The sequence below is a fragment of the Ursus arctos genome, unplaced genomic scaffold, assembly GCF_023065955.2.
Source record: "Ursus arctos isolate Adak ecotype North America unplaced genomic scaffold, UrsArc2.0 scaffold_3, whole genome shotgun sequence".
Taxonomy (NCBI): Eukaryota; Metazoa; Chordata; class Mammalia; order Carnivora; family Ursidae; genus Ursus; species Ursus arctos.
The window spans coordinates 17,531,741-17,553,012 of record NW_026622985.1 but is presented as its reverse complement, the minus strand read 5'-3'; the positions used below and the strand labels follow the sequence as shown (position 1 = coordinate 17,553,012).

The 21,272-nt window shown below is 46.1% G+C and overlaps 1 protein-coding gene and 1 long non-coding RNA gene across 9 annotated transcripts in view; one reads left to right on the top strand and one right to left on the bottom strand.

Moving 5' to 3' along the window:
* The window catches only part of ATXN7L1 (ataxin 7 like 1), a 229,113-nt gene extending 219,966 nt beyond the window's left edge, over positions 1 to 9,147 (bottom strand). For 6 of the 7 annotated variants that reach the window (XM_057304073.1, XM_026503781.4, XM_057304077.1 and 3 more), the window contains exons 1-2: positions 8,935 to 9,138; positions 8,352 to 8,420 (exon numbers count right to left, since the gene is read on the bottom strand). In XM_057304073.1, coding sequence (XP_057160056.1) covers positions 8,352 to 8,420; positions 8,935 to 9,115 — 250 coding nt within the window. In that variant the 5' untranslated portion in view covers positions 9,116 to 9,138. Of the gene's footprint in view, positions 1 to 8,351; positions 8,421 to 8,934 lie in introns of all 7 variants that reach the window. The other variant, XM_026503771.4, reaches the window with a different exon arrangement.
* A 416-nt stretch (positions 9,148 to 9,563) lies between these two features.
* Positions 9,564 to 21,272, top strand: part of LOC113258717 (uncharacterized) — a 44,547-nt gene continuing 32,838 nt past the window's right edge. Inside the window, exon 1 of one of the 2 annotated variants that reach the window (XR_008956262.1) lies at positions 9,564 to 9,904. This is a non-coding gene — a long non-coding RNA (uncharacterized LOC113258717). Of the gene's footprint in view, positions 9,905 to 20,156; positions 20,456 to 21,272 lie in introns of those variants that run through there. The other variant, XR_003317337.4, reaches the window with a different exon arrangement.

The window sequence follows — 21,272 nt, the reverse complement described above, 5'->3', positions numbered from 1 at the left end:
TTAGGAGAGAGAGATGTGGAAGTCAGTCTTTGACATTCAGTTTCCACAATTTGGAAAAAGGCCAACCCACTGGCTAACCGTCTCCCTCTTCATTATGGCTACATTGGATTATTGCAGTCACAACTGGACTCCCAGTGGTCAAGCCCCACAGAATCCCCCTGTGAGGTGAGACCGGAGACGGCACTCCCAAGAGCTGGATGTCTCCCCCATCTAGGGCTCTCTTCTCCCGGGAGGAGCTTTGGCTCAAGGCTCCCTCTCTGTGTGGTGCTGTGCCGGCCTGGGGGAGGGCCAATGCGGCCACTGAGCAGTGCTCCTCCTACCCTCCAGTGCAGTCTTGCTCTCCGTGGGGCAGGGGGTGCTCCAGCCTCTCCCCCGTTCTCAGATTCTCCCACTGGTGTCTTGTCCACACATAATTGTTAGCTGTTCTTGTGAGGAGGAGTGAGGTCAGGAACGACCTAAGTCGCCATCTTGGTGACATCACTCCTACCTCAGTCACTAAACGATCCTAGTTTGCAGATGTAAGCACCAGGGTTCCTCAGCCTACGGGGTCTGTAGGTAAAAGGGATTTGTCTAGGACAGGGTCTCACTGTGTCTGCCATTACCACTTTATGTCTACTTCTGAAGGAGGTCATGAATGAAATGAAGTGCCATGAAGGACAGGTTAGCCCAAAGGATAGAAACACAATGTACACAGAAAACCACGCAGAAATCGAATCTGCCTCACTCTTCTAAATCACTTCTAAGCAGAGACAGCCAGCCCCTGAGAACTACGGGCTGCAGTGAACATGGCCTTACAGTCCTATATAATGCCACAGACCAGCTGGCGCACAGGTCAGAAGCCCTCAGGAATGAGACTTCCTTTGCCCATCCTATCTCCTAATCTTGAACATGGAAATCCTGAAACCAGCCGCTTTGCTCTCTCATGTGCATCCCCATTTCAGACAAGTCCCATGGGTAATCAAACTGCACAGAAAGCCAGTTGTATTTCCAGCCTGACTTTAAATATACACTGAAATCCTTAATGCTTCACCATGACGCTTGTGACATCGGGGCCACTGTACAATAAATGTCGTCATTATCGGAATCGGCGCCTTGGGGTCTCCTCTACCCATGACGAGGGAGGGCTGGGCCACCCAGAATTAGAACCTGAATCTCACTACTGTCACCGTTTATGATGGGATGGAACTGGAGGTCTGGAGGAGTCATCCTGGCAACCTTTAGAGGAGAGCTCCTGGAGGGAGGGAGCCCGCTCTCTTTAGATCCTCCTCAACGCAGCCCAGAGCCAGGAGACAGTCACAGCTCCATATCCAGCTGCTGAGTGCGTACTGTGGTTGACCCACCTGGAACGTAGGCCTAAGACACAGACAGGTAGTCGCAGAGTGTTTCTGTGAATATCTTAGTCTACTTTTCTTGGCTTCTTTTCCAGTCTCCCCTTACACCAGTAATTCTCTATTGGGGTGATTGTGCCCCACCCCAGTGGAACTCTGGCAATGTCTGGAGATGTTTTTGGGAAAGGAGCCACTGGACTCTATTGGCAGAGGCCAGGGACGCTGAGAAACAGCGTGCAATGCACAGGACGGTCCCCCGCCACAAAGAAGGAGGGCCACTGTTGGGAAACCTTGTTATTACTCTCTGCTCTGCGATCTTCACTCTAGTGACAGACTTCTTTGGTTTCTAGAACATTCTATATTCTCTCACACTTTGGGCCTTCACACATGTTGTTTCCCTTAACTCTGTCCTGGCCAGCCCTGCACATGGAAACTTCCATTTGTCCTCTAGATTTTGGCATAGATAAAATGTCCTCCGAGGGAGGCCTTCACTGAGCCCCCAATGCGAGTTAGGGTCCTCCAACATGCCTCTCAATGGCACCCCAATTTTCCCTTTCACCACAGTCACCATGACTTCTTAAACGTCTGCCTTCCCTGCCAGGATGGCAGCGCCATGAGGCAGAGGCTGTGCTTTTTCACTGCTGTCTCCCCAGGCCTAGCCCAGGGCTGGCACGCAGCAAGAGCTCATTCAGTCTCCAATGCATGGTGGAGGCCAAGAAAGCAGGAGGGGGTATTAAAAACTAAGCAAGACACTCAGAGGCTTAAATGATCATCCCACGACGCAGGCACCAAGAAGCTGATGTGGTAGCTCCTTACGAATGGACACGGACCACTCTGTAAGATGAGGGGTTATGGCGAGACACCGGGCAGCACCTACAGGACGCTATCATCCATGCGGGGGAAGCAAGAAGGAGAAACTGTACGAAACCACTGGAAGCAACGGGGGCCGGGGGGAGGAGGGAGACTTCCTTTTCACGGAATACCCTTTTGGATTTTGTAACCTGTGAACATTATTAAAGAAAATGCGAAGCATTTGAATGGCTGTATGTGTATAAAAGTCGACATCTTCTAGAGATTAAAAAAAAATGATTCGTGTAAAATGACATATGATGAGAACCCAGCACAGCGAACTCTGCTTCGAAGCCAAGTTCACATACAGCGTTTCAAAGTGTGCCCACCCTCACTTCCTGTTTTGGAAGGAGCCAGAGCCACATTTTCTCCACATGAAGACCCAGCACATGGAAGTGCTTGTATGTATAAAGAGACACTCATTTTAGAAGCTTTATGTTTTCCATTTCCAAACTAGATGGCTTTGAAAACGCTCTCTCTCTCAGCTTTGCAGTCTTGGTCCTGGCGCTCGCCCCCCCCCCCCCCCCCCCCCGCCGCCGCCCGCCCCATCAGTTGGAGGCAACTACAAAGCGTATTCATTCTCCAAGCCTTTCTCCTCCTTTCCAGCCTGCCTCCCTACCACCTGGAGGCCACTCTGTCCTGTCCTTTCATCCCAAACGCTGGGCAAGACGAGAGAGATGATAATGAAACGCTAAAGCGAACAAATGTTGCTGCTTGTTAGCAAAAGGGGAGGCCAGTAGGCTTAATGGACAAGGAAGTTGAAATTAATGGCAAAAATGAGGTTTATCTGTGTAATCTGTGGACTTGGTGTCTTCCCATCTCCTATTAGCATAGATACGGAGTTGTCTGTATAATGACAAAGGGAAGCTGCCTGCAGATTCCCATAAATCTCCACCACTTGTCGCTGGCTTCCCTGGCTTGACTACTAAGAGCACTTCACTCTTCCCGGGTCCCTTGCCATCTTTGCCTCCAATTTGCTTCCATCCGGCCACAACTGCAAGACTCCCAAACCTGAGCTGAATATGTTCCCACGTTCCCGGCTTCCTCCTGCGTTCCAGCCCACCTCCGCCAGCATCTCAGTGGAGAGCAGCAGACTCTTACAGTCGTGGCAAGACCTCACTGGCCCCAGAACAGGTTCCAAATGGGAAGCATTCCACAAGTTTACCTCCATCAAATCAAAACATCTGGGAACATTAAAACACAGACAAATGCCCAAAGTAACCAGCTTAGGCTTCCAAAAGATCCAAACAAGAATCTTCTGAGGACTTTCTTGTCCCAGTGACCAGATAAAACAACTATGGATCATTTTTTAAATTATTCTTTACATCTCACCAGTCCCCAGAAAGAACTCTGTAGACCTTCCTTAGCCATAGACCCGAAACTGCCTAAGTATATTGTCTAACTCCTGATAAAAAAAAATAGGCTGGTGATGGGTAGTAAGGAGGGCACGTATTGCATGGTGCACTGGGTGTTATACAGAACTAATGAATCATCGAGCCTTACATCGGAAACCGGGGATGTACTGTATGGTGACTAACATAATATAATAAAAAATCATTATAAAAAAAATAAATAAATAAAATAAATAAAAATCACAATGGACTCTGGGAAACAAACTGAGGGCTTCAGAGGGGAGGGGGGTGGGGGAATGGGATGGGCTGGCGATGGGTAGTAAGGAGGGCACGTATTGCATGGTGCACTGGGTGTTATACGCAAGTAACGAATCATGGAACTTTACATCAAAAACCAGGGATGTACCGTATGGTGACTAACATAATATAATAAAAAATTATTATTATAAAAAAAAAGTTACCAATGACTACATATTAACTGCACTCCATGAAACACATGGATATCATAGAAATCGGTTTTTAAAAAGTCACTAGCCTTATAAAATTATGATAACATGGTTTACTCTAAAAATGAAATTTCTGAGACAGGCTCTCTCTTCCATTCATCACTGGGTAGTTGAAAATCCTAGTTAACTATAATAATAAAGTGTTCTAGAACTGGCTTCATTAATAAATGATAATGACAATCATAATGACAATTTAAAAAAAGAATAAAGGCAAACATTATGTGCTTACTGTTTGCTGGTTCCTTTTGTATTATCTTAGTCAATCCTCAAACCCTGTTAGCATCTCCATTTTATATAGTTCAGGCACTTATGAGCCATATGTACCCTGCTCCCGACTTATGAATTGACATCCTTAAAAAAAAGCTCAGGTGAGGCAATGAAAAAATAAGACCGTCCTTCTAAATCACAGAGCTTTTTCCCAATTAGCTGGGAAAAAGTCTTCAGATAAATCTATGAAGCTAGAGAGAGAAAATTATTTTAAAAGGTTAGCTAGATGAATGGCCTTCCTTGGAATTTTCTATCATAGATGAATTTCACACCTTAGATTAGACTAATAAGGTTTCTGGGAAACCCCCTCCCTTTAAGGAATCTCAGTGCCTCACTGGTCCAAGCTGACCGAGTGCGCTTACTTTCCACTTTGGGGGAACACATGCGCCTGGCTTTTGAACTCAGACCCTCAGTGTTCTCAGACTCCTCAGTGTTCCATACACTCTTTACAAACTACTTGCTTGTGTAGGAGATGCGGTGATGTTTGCCACCAAGAGATTATAAAGTGAGAAAATAGACCCAGTGTGTAGTAGTTAGTTAAGATAGTTTTAGTGCAAGGGTTTGATTTTGTTGCTGTTGTTTCTTTAAAAACAGCCTGTGTGGTATGACTGGATCTCAAATAGAGGTACATTCAGTAGATAGAGTCAGGATCAGCCATCTCAAAGGGACCCTGGGGACGTGTAATCCCACTCCCTCACTTTAAAAGTAAAAGGAGAGGCCTAGAGAAGGGAGCCGATGTTCCCAAGGTCATACAGGGGAACCTCAGGAAGCTGCCCCAGAGCCCACTCTCCTGCTCCATTGTCGCTCCAGGCCACCCTCGGTGTAACCCCACGTCACCACATCCAAGCATGGAGTTCGCAACACCTTCTGTACCCAGGTGATGATCTGGCAAGGTTCAAGGGTGTTTGCCAAACTCCTCTTGCCTGTGATTTTTGCTAACTTTGGAGGAAATAATAACTTGAATGCGAAGAATTCACTGCAGAAATGCTGAAGCATTCGGTTAACGTTTCATACTGACACAGGTGGAGAACTGAAGCCACAAGAGGTGAAAGGAATGAGGAATGAAGAAGGAAGCACATTCCAATCATCAGGCTATTCCAAATGCCGGCAAGTCCCTCCTGTGTCTTCTGAAGCTGGGGCCAGACAGAGGCAGAAGGCAAAATGTTTCTTCTTTTCCATTTCCAGCCTAACTTTCCTCCCTGAGCTTCATCTATAAAACATATCCTATCACAACAATGGTCACAGCAGCGTTACCCACGACACCGAAATGTGGAAACAAGCCAAAGGCCCATCAACAGATGGCTGGATAAATAAAATACGGTCATAGAGACACCATGGAATATTATTTAGCCATAAAAAGGAAAAAATTCTAACACCTGCTACAATGAGGATAAACGATGAAAATGTTATGCTTAGCGAAATAAGCCAGACACAAAGGGACACATCCTGCATTTCAGAGGGAGAGAGAGAAAGGGCGGGGAGGAGAGAAAGAGAATTTAAAACAGGCATCTTCATAGAGACAGAAGATAGAACAGAGGTTTCCAGGGCTGAGGGGAGAGGCAGTGGGGAGTGACTGGATAATGGCTACAGGGTTCCTGGTTGGGATGATGAAAAAGTTCAGGAAATGTATAGGGATGATGGTTGTACAACACTGTAAATGTACCTCGCACCACTGAATTATACTCTTTAAAATGGTTAAAATGATAAATTTTATGTTATATTTCTTTTAAACCATTTAAAATATATTAAAATGTGGATCACATCCCTTGATTTCTCCCTTGGAATTCCTAACTCATTCACTGCCATTAAAGCCCACATTTCTTTTCAAGACCTGCTTCCTCCCAACAGCATCATGGCCAATCTATGCATTTCACACACATGGATAAACACGATCACACATAGGTCACTTTGTGTCCTGGAGACCCATCCACAAACACAGATCCATCTGGAGGCCACCCACACAATGACTCCCAACAAGAAGGCCCATGGCGAGACTAATGCAACCAGTGTTTCTGCAGATCCCAGCAACCAAACATACCGACACAGAGTCCCAGCTCAAGCCTTCAGTTCCTCACCATGGTCGTGGGGGGAGGGGATGGATATTTACTACTGCATCCTCTACCTCTAAAGGAAACTGTATGCACATACCAGGAAGACCTTCAGGGATTGCTAACCCAATCTGGCTCCACCAGGCCCACGAACAAAGAGATTTCAACCCATACATGGCTATTTGGTGAACTCAGCAATTGCACGTTACACTGAACAGTGGGTGTCCTTAATGCAAACGCATATAATTAGGAGCTAAATCTTTGTACCTTTACAGGACAAAGGCTATAATAAGCAGGATGTACCACTTGTGACTCTGAAGAAAGGAGAGCTCTTCATTTTTCCTTAAAAGAATCTATTTCTCAAGAGGCAAAAAGAATCTGAGAACCAAGAGTCTTTGGAGATGGACGCAGGGAGGAGGGTGCAGAATATGAGTTTTGTGTGGTCCAGTCAGAATCTATCGCCCAGGCCTGAGAGGTACCAATTGGTGGCACACCATGACCTTCACTCAACTTATTTAAAGGATTTCACAACCTCATCTTCTTTTGTGGAAACCTTTCCATGGCCAGTGGTCTGACAAAGGAGTCCCATGAGCTCTTAAAGATCTCAAGAGTTTGTAAAGAAAAACAATTTCTAGTGATACTTTCCACTGCCAACACGCATGGACATTTAGCGCCAATAAGCTGCCACTTGACATCGTTCCCTCGTGCATCCTGGAGACACATGGCAGGATCACACTAAGATATTTAGAGGCAAACATCTTTAGAATAAGGTTTCGTTCCCGAAGTGATTAATTAGCAGGAACACTATGCTGGAGAACTGTCCTTGAATATTTTAACCTCCATGCTATTTTTTCTAAAGCATAAATTCTCCTCTCACTGGATGGTCAGGAAATCCCTGAGCACAGAAAACCGGCTGTCTTAGGTGGTGATCCACAAAATGCGTTCCATCTTTCCAAGTAGGTTTTAACTGCCTTCCAGGGGGATACTCTGGTTTATGAGGGAGACCATTCTTTGGAGTCTAAATGGCCTTTCCTCCATTCCTTTTAGATGAGCAATGCTCCCACGGCCTAGTGATGCCTGGACTCCTTCAACACATTCCACCAACCTCATCTGCCCCCTCACGCCTTCCTCCCACCCCAATTTCAGCCAGCCATGTTTACAAGACACCAGTTAGTAAATCACAATTCAAATGAACCCATCCATTTGTTCAGCAGAAAGTGGCCTCTGGAGTTGCTCCATGTGAAGCCCATAGGCCAGAGTTACATATGGCAGGCCTGCAAACGCGAACAGGATATGATTTATTTATGACGACCATGTGTGTTTGATGCCCAGTTCCAGCAGGCTGTGGCTTCCCTCCCCTGCCTCAGTCTGGGATGACCTATCTACTCACTGTGTCCCATTTCAGGTACTGTATACCTGAGATGGGCAAACGGAGATGTGCGACCCGCTGTCGGGGCTGCACACCCAGACGCCCCCAGCCCTGCCCGCCACACAACAATGTGTGACCAAACACAAAGTGGGCCGAATGGAACTTGCTGCAAAGGTCTGCCATGTACAATGGTTTTCAGTGCAGAAGGAGAAGTAGCTGCTGGAATGACTGACCATGTGGGGCTCATGAAACTGTTGTGTATTTACCCACACTGAGGGCTGGGATGCTGGTGAAGGGAGCCCCGCTCCCCATTTCAGAGATTTCAACCCCCTCCCCCCGCCCTCGACCATTTGGCAATGATGCTCCAAAGCAGATATGCATCAGAAGGTCCAAACGTGGACTCCGGCTTAAGTGCTGTAAACTTCTGCCTTCCATAGTCTCCCCCCTTCCCCCCCCCAAGTTGTATTTATACTTTGAAAGAAGTTAACATGAAGCAGTAGTCACCTGGGCGTGCTCGATTTTTGACAAGCCTTAGTCACTCTGTACCCAGCAGAACAATTCACATTATAGTCGAAATCCTGTGAAGATTCTGCCACACATGCTAACACTAAAATGCCAGTAGCTCCACTTACCTTCTTTATTAAGCCTCATAACCTCCCTGCTTTTTCCACCCTCTTTTCCAGCCTCTTCTAAATCTACATCTGCAGATGAGAAAGAAAAGGAGAAAAGAAAATGAGTAAAAAAATATCAAAAAGGGGGGAAAAGCCAAAGTCAAGGGGGGGGGGAGGGAGAGTGTTTATTTGCAAACAGATAGATATAAATACTGTACATGAAAATATTTCAAAAATTGACAATGCAACATTTTCTCCCAAGTCCGGATTGCCATCTACCTGGCCCAGATAGGTACCAAAAAAACTATGCAAGCAGCAACAGAGTAGCCTTTTAAACAGATACACCGTGGGGCTGTGAAAGCCCACCCCACGGGCTGCCACGGGGAGCCGGGCAAAGACAGACAGACAGCCAGCCCTGGCAGCAGGGCCTCTCTCTGTGCATTGATGATCTGTCTCTGTGTGTATTTATTTAGAGAGAGAGGGAGAAGCATGGAGGACACCGGGGGCCACTCTCTCTCTCACACACACACTTTTTCCCAGTGGCTCTAGGTGAATGGAAAGGTTACAGGATAATAAAAGGAGGAGGAGGCGGTGGGGTTCTTACTGTCGGAGCAGTGTAATTTGGCGGCGTCGATCCAGGAGGACCAGGGTTTGCCCAGAAACGCCTCCGGACTGGGCACTTTGCGATCCAGTGTCGCCATTGCTCTTCCTTCTTGTTGCTTTTTCCCTGTTCCTTCGGCAGCAGCAGCCGAGAGACACGGGATTCGAGAACGCTCCGACGTCATCTTCGGAACGTTCCGACATTGAGTGCTCTGAAAGGGGGAGGGAGGGAGGGACGGGAGGAGGGAGCGGGGAGGCGGCGGAGGAGGGGAGAGAGAGAGAGGAGGAGGAGCCGGAGCCGGAGCCGGCGCTCGGCGCCCGGGGCCGGCTGGGTTCGGCCGGCGGTGCGCGGCCGCCAGAGGCAGCAGAGAGGCGCCCGCAGCTCTCCGCGCGCCCGCGCGCCGGGGGAGGGGCCGCGCGCCGGGCCAGCGCCGCGTGCCGGGGCCGGGAGGCTGCGGCGCGCGCGGGCGCGGAGATGCTGTGGCGCCGTCGCCACAGCCGCCCCCTGCGCCCGGCGGCCCGAGCCCGTGTGCGAGGGGCCGGAGCGTGCGGGGCGTGCGGGGCGAGCCGTGCGGGCGGGGCGGGGGCTTGGGGGGCTTGGGGGGCTGGCCGGGGAGAGGCACGACCCGGGGCCGTAGGCGGGGAGGTCTTCCCCTCAGAGTGGCCGCCAGACGACGGAAAGTTTTTTTGCACGCAGCCCTTCCAGCGTGTCCTTCCCTCGTCGGCTCCCTGTCGTCCACGGTGAGGCGCCCCCCGCCGAGACCCCCGGCGGCCCAGTGGGGAGGAGCCGGGCAGGGTTTTCCCTGTACGAGCATCCCAAGCCAGGAGGGACCCTGGCGATGACCTCTCCTCCCAGCCATCGTTCCCTTCTCCCTTTCTTTCCTGTCACGGTGGACCTTGGGACCGTGGAGGATTCCGCGGATGCCTTTGGGAGCTGAGACCCATGGGTAGATGGAAGTGGTTCTAAAATGCAGGTGAGTTGGGGGCGAGGGCAGTTGCCTACCCAGCTCAGTCAGGCTGCGGGACATTGCAAAGCTCCAAACTCAGGGCCGCGGTGCCCACCCTCCGCCCCCATGCTCCGCGCGCTGCGTGTCTCGGGTTCTCCGGCAAACACTGCGCAGACCTTGCTCCACGATCACGATAGCGGGAGAGCACCTTCACCGCACGGAAAAGCCCCTGGAGCAGTTTCCAGAGCTCCCTGCCGGGATTCGAGGGTGGCCCGCATTAGCGCCTGCAACCTATGGCCAGGAATCTGACTCCTGGGAGCATGCACTCCAGGCGGAACTGCTCTAGCCAGCTAGAAAGGAAGAGTTAGATTTTCTCTGAATTTTGGATGTTTGATGCTTTAATTGAGATTTCTCCTCTCCCTAGGGGTAGGCAACAAAGACCTTAAAAGGTCTGGTATCTCTTTCTGGTTTTCACTCTTTGAATCCTTTCGTTTACTAAGAATGAGCTAAAATATACAGACACTCCCCCACAATCGATATATTTTTCATTTTCCCCAGTACCCTTTTGATTCTTTGCACTTTTGTTTCTGCTCCCTTGGCTGAAGCGCACTGATTTGAAGTTGCTCCGTACTGACTGAGTTCTGTCCTGGCTATGCCATCTATTCTAATGACCCTGCACTTGGCATCCTGAACCTCAAAGCCAGTGTTAGGATGAGCAATGGAGAAAGAGCTATGGATTGGTCTTCGGTTGTGATGTTTGTGTGAATGGGCTTGTGTTTCATCAGACCTGGACGAGTCTGATTTGCCTCTTCTGTCTTAGGAAGGGTTTCTACCTAGGAACCACTAAGTGGCTAAGATGCCAGTGAGTGGAGAATTCTCATTTTAAGAATTGGTGGTATTAACAAAGATTTATTACTTTTTGACCTCTTAGGATATGCTAGACACTGTGCTTGACACATCCTTCCAAATATCCATCCATCCATCCATCCATCCATCCATCCATCCATCCTCCATCTTTTCAACAAATATTGCCTGTCATGGACTAGTGCTTTCCACAGAGTAAGGCAAACGAGACCTAGCCCCATGTGGAGTTACAGTCTGGTGGTCTCTATGGAAGAAGGAAGGTGTGAAACTTATCAGCTCCTTGGAAAAACAAGACAAGTGCACAGTGACTGGCAGGGCAATGAATGGTCTGGTCTCTCAGAGCTATGCCTAATCATAAGAGGAACTGAACTCTAGTTTAGAATGATCAGAAAATGTGTCACAGAGAAGATAGGATTTGCTCTGCACCTTAGAGCTTGGGGAGGATTTATCATCGTAAGGTGAAGACTGGTCTTGCCAAGGGAAGGGGATTGATGGTATTAATGGAGGCTTCAAGCTGAGCGCAAGCATGGTGTTTGGGGGGTTGATTGTGGTTTACCTGGGATGGTGGGTTATTATTGGGGTTTTGGAAGTATAATCAGGTCTGGTCAAATTATGGAAGGCACTGAATGGCAACCTAAAGAGTTTGGGTTTTGTTTGACAGTGGAGCTTTCTGGTGTATAAGGGTAAGTAGAAAGTGTGACTTAGAAAGGTGTGGTGCCCAGGACTTCTTGGATATGGAAGCAGGTTAGAAGTAGTGCTGCAGTATTTGTGGTGTGAGGAAATGAAGGCCAAACGAACTCTGGTGTCCCGTGCAGGTGGAGAGGAGGGGACAGGTATGAAAGACTCTGTGAAGAGAGCCCCTCATTGGAGGGTATGTTGTATGGCTGGATTTGGGGAGAGAGAGAGCTCAGAGGCCTAGGTAATTAGATCCTGGAACATTTCCCCTTCCCCTGCTGCTTTCTGATTTTCCTTTCACTTTTTTGTATTTATTTCTCTATTGTGCGTGCAAGGGAAGATGTGGTAGACAGCCTCTAAGATGATGCCAATGATTCCCACATCCTAGTATTCATGCACTTGTGTGATCCCCTCCCCTCCAGTGTGGGCTGGACCCAGGGGCTTGCCACTAACAAACAGAATATAGCAAAACGAATGGGATGTCACTTCTGAGGTTAGGTCACAAAAAGACTATGGCTTCTCTCTTGTTCACGCTTGCTCTCACTGGCTAGCTCTGATGAAGCGCCCTGCCATCTTGTGAGCTACCCTATGGAGAGGCACAGGTGGCAAGGAATCGGGGGAGGTCTCTGGCCAACAGTCAGTGAAGAACTGAGCCTTTGGTCCAACAGTCCATGAGGTGCTGAATCCTGTCAATAGCCATGTGAATGAGTTTGGAAACATATTTTTCTCCAGTGGAGCCTGGAGACGACCACAGCCCTGGCCCACGTGTGTGAGAAACCTTGGGCCAGAGGCACCCAGTTAAGTCACGCCTGGATTCCTGACCCGCCGAAACTGTGAGATAATTGGTGTTTGTTGTTTAAGTTGTTAAAATTCTGGCATAACTTGTTACATAAGAATACATAACTAATACAGAATGATTTGCATATAAAGTGCCTAGATAACAAAGCAACGTTGTCTGAGCAATGTTCCTTGGTCCTCATTTGAGCCTCCTATGAATTGTGTATCATTCTTGCCAGCTTGGTGGGACTGGTTTACTCTAGTGTCTCCCACATGCTGAGTTTTGTAATTTACCTTTATCAAGTTTTTGCTATGTAAACTCAAATCACTACTTTATGGAAAGAATTCACCAGTGACAAGGTCATGATGTAACTGTTGGAAACAAGTCTTTGCTGATGGTGATGCTATCACACTGGTGCCCTTACGACCCTGCCATCCTTGAGGTGTATGGAAAGTAAAGTGACGAAGGGACTCAAGCCCAGTGGTTCGGTGCTTCCAGAAAATTCTCCTCTCTCAGGAGCCATTTTAAACCACCCCAAAACCAAAGGAGTCAGGTCACCTCAGTCTCAGAGAAACAAGGCAGTGGTACAATATTTTCCTATTAGTTTATGCCCCCAGCCACGTCCCACAAGTAGAGATTACTTTTACACAGCACCCTGAAGCTGGTGTGACAGCCTAAATATTATTCCCTTCTAGCTGGGAGCATTTTAGTTTGTAACATAGTAAAGTATGGGCTGGAACCTAGAAGTGGTTTAGCATCTCTATAAGACAGACGTTAGATACACTGCCTGTTTAACTGGTAATCAGAATGCGTATACATGACTGCAGTTAGACTTCTGGAGTATAATTGCGGTTTCCACCCTCAGCCTTGCCCAGTGTCTCCACCGACCATAGAGATAATAATACCAACTATGTGAAACTGGAACCCACCTATGACTTAGTAACTGGATCACATGGCTGTCAATTAAATTATACCACCGGGAGCCAGAGAAGGAAGGAAGCATTGCTCATCATACTACTAGACTTTTACACTGAATTCAGATGAAAATTGAGGTCAATCGACAGTAGTATTTGGGTCAACATGGTGCATATGTAGTATTATAAACACGTCTGTACTTACTTATCAACTATACATATGGCAAATTTATTGCAGACTTGAATTCTTTTTGGTAATAGAGAGTTACAAATATTGTTAGTGGCAACAAGAATCTTATACCTTCTTAACAGGTATAAATTGACCCGCAAAACAGTCATTTAAAGCGTATTAGTATAATGTCTATGTGATAAAACTGTCTAGCAAAGGTATAACACCTTCTTCCCTTCATGATTAATGTTTGGGAAGATAAAAGGGATGTAAATATTTTTATTGTTTTATTATCTGTCTTAGAAAAATAACAGGGGTTGATTTAATTAAAAAGGAGACTCTTGCATAGACCAAATAAAGAAATCAGTTCCACAGACATGGCAGTGGAAAATACCTATTTAATCTGAATAACACCTGGTTCTGGAGAGATGTGCATCTAATACGCAGCCTGCATTCACTTAGTCTGATTCATGCGCTGTTTTACCTCATTATTGAAAAGAAGAGAAGAGGTAATATTAGCTCTCTCATTTGAGGATATTAAGCTCCTGCTGGGGTCGAGGCGCTGTGTGTGCACCCTACTTCCTACCTAGACTGTTGTTGGGAGCTCCCTGGAGGCGACGAGGAGAAAATGACATTCCATTAGAATGAGGCATCCCTGGAATTGTTTGATGTTCTTTGTCTTAATTGAATCCATCTATCCCATCTGCCACTCTTCTCTCTAAATTTATTTCCCGAACCCCCTCTCTCTGAACATTGTAATTGGGGGGGAAATTTGTTACATACGTTGTTACCTTTTAGCATCTGGAAGGCAGGTGTGCTGTCTCCCTGGCCTTGTTAGACAAGGTTGCCTGCCTCTTCCCTGCCCCTCACATGTCGCGGGATCAAAGAGGACCGGGAGAAAAGACCCCCAGTAGCAACGGAGGTAGGAAAGAAAATAGGAATTCCAGGCATTGGGTTATTGGTTTCAGTATAAGGCCCTAGCCTTGTGTCTGGTCTAAGTAGACAGGGACTCTGGTAATAAACAGAACTACAAAAATATGCAATTTGCATTCTGACTTTGGCAGAAAGGTGTAAAATGGGAATGCGTGGTATTGAGGGACAGCTGCCTTGACAGCCCTGGCTGACTCATCTGGGGCTTTAATCTCTTAGGGCTCCCCAGAACCCCTTGCTGCTGCAGGCTGAGGAGGTCACTGTTCCCCTGAGTGTGGCAGAGCCTGCCCCGTTTCTGTCCATTGCTCTTCTTCAGGAGTCAGATAGGAGAAAAGATAGCATCTCCTTGGCATTGTTATAGAAATCACTTTTGGCCCTTCACCTAAATATAAATATAGACAAACTTAAGACGTGTGCACTTATTAATTGGAGCAAAGCTCCCCCTCCCCCACCAAACTCACCCGTTCATATAGCTGGGGAGGCAGTGCAGGGTGAGTACGGGTTTGAGATCGGCACATGGTCAATGAGAATTGCTCTTCAGTCATTTGCTTGAGAACCTTTCTTAATTGAGCCCAACCTCAGTTTCACTATCTGTTAAATGGGTACCAAGGCTCTTCGCTTCAGATCATTGTGAGGATGGAGTGAGATTCTGGGTATGGAGCCCCCAGCCTAGGGCCTGGAGCACAGTGGACCCCTGTAAACGTTTGCTATGATTATTACTTTAGCTGCAACTCATTGTGTAGACAACACTGGCCAGTCAGAAACGGGCTGGCTCTCTGATGCTAGGAGGGCTCCTGTGGTTGCTTCTGACCATTCTTCTACTTAGAAAGGAAACCAAGGTCCTGTTCCTTCATATGGGCTTGCTGTCCCGCATCAGTTGGTGGAGACTTCTGTCAACAGTCTTCTGCCTGAAACTTCATTTGACGTGGACTTCAGGGCAGGGTGTATATCCCTTTGTTCTGGGGAAGGCCCTACAAGACTTTTCTGTTCTGCTGAGGAACTGCAAAATCCAAAGTGTGCTTGGAGGCAAAACTGCTTTTGCACGGCCATGTAAATAGTTGTCTTAATAGTAAGCCGAGTGGGGTCTCTGCAAATTACTTACTCCCTCCAAAAACAGTTTATTGTCTTTTGTAAAAAAAAAAAAAAAATTGAATAGTGTATTCCAAGAAATACTTACGAATGTGTTCCCATGAGATAGTAAAATGGTAGTGATAAGAGGGAAATTCCCTTTGAGTATTTCCTTCAAACATGGACACGTCCCTGCCCCCGGATTGCTCCCATACTCCCAGATCTGAAGGCGGTTTCCAAACCATTCTCTATACACTTATCTACTGTCTCTATTTAGCATCACAGGCATAGATGATATTGCCTCATGTGTGCTCCTGTTTTCTTTTGAACATGAACAGCAACCTTTTGTAGAGAGACGTGTCTTCTCCCTGGCAGGGAGAGAACCCTTGCATGAGCTTATTAAACAAGACTGACAGGTGCAACAGACCATTTCGTGCATATTTTTCTGCAGCAATTTTCTTTTTTCACGCATGCAATTGCACGTCATTATATGCGGACATACCTCCTTTTAAACTGCTGCATACTATTCCACAAAACGTTCTGGAGCCTGTCTGTTGTCCTAGTGATAGACATTGAGCTTTCTTGTTTTCTGGAAAACAGAGTGGTCAACATCTTTATTTTTAGATCTGCTTCCTGGGCACATGAGGGAGTATTTCTACCCAAAAGTAGAATTGCTGGGTATGTGCATTTTAAATTTTCATAGTTCTGCCAAATTGTCTTCTGAAGTCGCTGACTGACTGATGCTCGCACTAGCAGCATACGAATGGGCCCATTGCCTCACGCCCTAATTCCTACCCAACGTTTTCAAACATTTTAATTTTGCCAATCTTAGGGTAAAAACATCTCTTATTTAATTTGCACTTTCCTCATTTCTGGTATATTTTTGAGCATTTGTTCTTATGTCCATTGTATTTTCACTCTGTAAATTGCTGTTAGTACGTGTTGTTGATTTCTTATTGGCATTCTCAGATCTTTTTATTGATTCTTAGGAATTCTCTATACGTTCTAGATTGAGAGCTCTTGTCTGTTTGAAAATAATGTCATTTTCCAGCTTGATGCTTCTCTTCTTTTAACCTTGTGTGTAGCATCTTTTCTATACACATTTTTTTTTCATTTGGTTGTAGTCAGGTGTATTAGATTTTTCCTTGAGGCTTTTTGTGTTTTGTGTCTTGCTTAAGAAGAACTTCTCTTCCCCCAAGGTCACAAAATATTTTCTTGTATTTTTTTCTTTATGCTTTACAGCTTTTTGTTTTTACATTTAGCTCTTAGATTATTCTTGGTTAATGATGTAAGGTAAAAATTTAATTTTTGATTTTTTCCCAGTTACCACTTTTCCCCAGGCATATATTAAATAGCTTAGCCTTTCTTTCCATAGAGATCAGTCTTATACTCACTTCCCAAATACATGGGTCTGTTTCTGAGCTCTCTTTTCTGTTCCATGGCTTGGCCTGTCTTTTCCATACTATTCCACAGTTTTAATTGCTCTTGTTTTATAATATGTTTTGCTGGTGTGTTGGGAAAAAAACGTTTCTTTTCCACTATGGATTGAGAATCCTGTCTTGGTCTGCTTGGGTTGCTGTAACAAATTACCACAGACTGAAGGGCTTATATACAACAGAAATGTCTTTCTCACAATTCTGGAAGCCGGAAGTCTGGGACCATGGCATTGGAAAATGGAGCGTTCAGTGAGGGTTTCTTGGTTCATAGATGGCACCTTTTTACCATGTCCCCACATGGCGGAAGGGGCAGGCTAGCTCTCTAGGGTCTCTTTGATAAGGGTTCCACCTTCATGACCCACTCTTCCCCCCTAGGCCCCAAAGGCCCTACTCCTGACACCATCACCTTCAGGAGTAGGATTTCAACCGTATGAATTTGCGGTGGGACACAGTCATTCAGACCACAGCACTCTATCTCTTGGGAAGTATTTTTTATTCCTGAGAAGTGTGTTCTAGGTGTCATTGTTAAACAGTTGTCATGGGGACATCTCATGATGGAGACCGGGCCATGTGAGGAAGATCATTGGAAACCTGACCTCATGCCCATTTCATGGGTAGCATAAAGCTTGGGCCCAAAGACTACAGCCAGCTTGGATTCTTGGGGAAAGCCTCCCCCAAGATGATTTTCCAAACCAAATATCTCAGACTTAGGAAAATGAATTGTTCTAGAGATTGTCCTCCCAACTATCTGAAAAGGCCAAACCTTGTGGTTAATAGTTGAGACTCTATGGGGATATTCCCATCTGTCAGTCATCCCAGGGTGAGAAGGAGCCATGAGCACAAGAGGCTGGAGCAGAGGGAGGGAGAGGACCTGGGATGAGGGCTGAGCTCCCCCTGTTTGGGGAGCAGGCAGGTAAGAGCCTCTTGTGGGCCAGGAGCTGGGCCAAGCAGCATCCAATAGGGGACCCCTTCTGGGATGACCTAGCTACGAGTCAGGAATCTTTAAACCCACTAACTAGTCATAAGGCTTTCTGTGTTGTCTTTTCTTTTGCTTCCCTCAAGGTTCTAAATGGCCTGGTCTTAGGTAGTGGCGTTGAGGTAATTCGAGTCAGGGGCTTACACCTGTATGGGAGCCATAGACGTAAGGCTGCAACTTGCTAGCTTTACTTCTTGCCAGCCCTGTGTGGTAGCAGCACCACTCGTCTAGAGAAGATGGCAGTCACCGGACCCCAGGAGGTGGCCAGACACAAAGTGAGCAGGGGGCAGCCCCCAGCAGTCCCTAATGCCTTTCTTCCAGCCCCAGCCCGATATTTTCAAAAGGAGAAAATCCTGAAAATGGGAGGCTAGAGTTTGGGTTATTATTTATAGGACAGGAAATAGAAGCCTGGTGTCTTTAAGCTCATAATACAATCGCTGCAGAACTTAGAGTAAAGCCCAGATCTTTGCTGTCTGGAGGCCAGCTTATTCATAGATGACGATGTCCCAAGAATGATACTAAGGCTATAAATTTACATTTTCATGTAGACCAGTGTTTCTCAACCAGGGATGATTTTGCTGTCTCCCATCCTCACTCCAAGGCTATTTGGCAATGGCTGGAGACATTTCTGGTTGTCCTGACTAGGGGTGGGGTATACAACTGGCATCTAGCAGGTAGAGGCCGGTGATGCTGGTAAATATCCTGCTGTTAGATGCACGGGACGATTTATCCAGCCCCAAATCATAGCTCTAGGATCCAGAACCCCTGATATAGGACAACTCATTTCCAGTTTTCTTTCTTTCTTTTTCATTTCCAGAGAATGAACACCTAACCCCCAGCAACTTCTTTGTCATTTTGGGCTTCTTTCCTCACACAGAAACCCAGTAAGAATGTGGCAGGGCTGTGAGACCCATCATCCATCACTACGAGTTAAACCCAAGGTCCTTTCCCTTTCAGTATATGAAAGCCAAATTATGTTATTGGATGAATTTGTAGAATCAAAGCAAATGGATATAGTTCTTACACAATAGTCAAGTAATGTGGTCGCCTCTTTGTCTCGGAATCCCTTACAGACCATGGCTTACCTACTCTAATGGGAAAGTTGATCAGTGCTAAGACCCCCATGCTAGATAGCTCTTATTATTCCCAAGTTATGGATGATAAAAGTGAGGCACAGAGAGGAAGTAAAGCACAGCGCCCTCCCTCTGGTTTCTTATATTCCAAAGTTATCAAACACCGGGCCTCGGCCATTGCACAAGTTGTGCACTGCACAACTGTGCCACTTTTCAGAGAGCGCCATTCACAGGACAGACACAGATTTATTGTGATAATTTTCTAGGCAGATGGCAAGAAAGTGGTTTGTTCTAACAATCAGGACCATGAAGTGATTTTCTAACAGAAGTAAAGTTTCTTCAAGAAAGTGTGCCTCTCCCTAATGCTCATGGAAGTGCTAGATGGACTAGCAGAAAAGAAGGGGGTTATTGATGACTCTTTGTATGTTAGCAGTTCAGCTGGGAGCTGTGTGGGAAATAGAGTGCCTTGCGTGATGGAATAAATAGAACAATCTTGCTATCTAAATTTGGTTGTTCATACTTCTGTTACGGTTTAAGTCATCCTAAGCTTGGCTTGGAGGAAGAAACATTGACATGTATATCAGTTTATAAATTTGGCAGCAGGAGGTGCAGAGTATCGTTTCAATTATGGATTGACCCACGATTGATTTAGCAATGTATGTCTCCTAGTGTGTAATCAATGCCAAGGAATGGCAGGTGCCGGACTCCTAGGAGGGCGAGGGCAAATGTTGGAGCATCGATCAGCTGACAAGCTCCATGTAGGCCCCATACAGGGAGCATCAAATCCAAGTAAAATATTGTCAGGTGGGAGTGATCGTATCCCATGTGTTAACAGAGCCTGTCTGAGCTTTCGTCCCTTGTAGCAACGTAACCATCTTTATAACACACAGACACTACTCTCTGTTCCAGCTTTGTTCTAAATCTTTAGTGTGTGCCATTTCATGGTGCTTTTAGGGGGGAAAGGCCTCACCCATTGCCTCCGTTGAGAAGGCTTTAATTTTTCCACCTATGCAAACACCTTGGCATTCACAGACTCTGGCTAAGCAAAAAAAAAAATGGTCTTTTCTCATGCCTAATAAATACTCAATTTTGGGTGGGAGGCGGGGTATATAAAGGAATTGCAACCCTTGTTTTATAATTAGAATAAGAGAGGTTGACAGACTGGCCTGGCCTGGCCCCGTGCCAGGTGGCATAGTAGTTACTTTGGCCAGGGAGGAAGACGTGTGTGTAGTCAGTGATTGGAGAACAGGATAGGCCTTGAGAAGGTGCTGTTCCGATGTGCAGGTGACAAAGGTCGTTGGTGCCCGAGCAGGCCAGGGTTGCTGCCACAGCAGCGGAGGTCTCAGGACACTGGAGAAATTTGAGCTGGGCTGGGAAGGGGGGGGGAGGACATGAATAGCCTGTGGGCAGAGTATGCATGGGAGACAGTGGCCTTCTTAAGTGAGAGCCTCAGGTCACATAGACAATAATTCCCTACAACAAAGCCCTTAGTGGAAAATAGGCAAGTCACAAGGGGATTTGGAATCAGAAGGGTTTGAAAGTGTTACACAACGTTTCCAAGATTAAAATCTACAGTATGAGATAACTTGAGTATAATACTGTGTGTTCTTCGGCAAGTGGCAGATTTCTTCGAGAAATACTCTTTGTCAAGAACGAATCTCTAAAATGAGGGCTCTGCGGATAGGAGCTCATCAGGTGAGAAACTTGAACTTTTTAAGATTCTTTAGCCATCTGGCCGGCATGTTTAGAAATGACACCTGACTGTACTTTTGATAAAAGGGAACTCTGTGTTTGTGATTTACTCTAATACTCTAACCCTGGGTTGTTTTCAAAGGCAAGTTAAACAGATTTTTCATCCTAAGTAGGATGACGACATGGCTGAGTTTGCCTGGGGAGTCCCGGATTATACAAAATTATTAATAGCTTGTCCTTTCAGTCTCAAAAGTGTCCTGGTTTTGGTGATAAATTATATGGCTACCCTAATTCTAAGTGATTCATTACGGACTACTTTTGCTTAGTCTGCGAATCCTCAGTGACCAAAAGGGATGCTTCCACCTTAATGATATTTGCCCACATGTGCGTTCTGTCTTTTTGAAATGGTTGTATTTTTCTCCTTGCATATAAAGTAATTTTTACAAAGCATTTGGAAGAAAAACAAGCAGCATAAATGAGTTACCACAAACATAGAAATAAGTGTTAATATTTTGATCTATCTATATAACTATATCTGTCATATATTTATGTATTTTTAGATCCCAATCTCCAAACTAAATGATTTTACTCAGAGTAGCATTCCATATATACATACATAGATATGGATACTACATAAAATTATATATATAGAACTATATAATAATGTAGTCAACATATATAGATGAAATCACCCTTTTAAAATAACTTTTTAAAAATTTATTTATTTTAGAGAGAGCACGTGAGCATGAGTGGGGGGAGGGGCAGAGATAGAGGGAGAGAGAATCTCAAGCAGACTCCATCCTAAGCACAGAGCCCAACT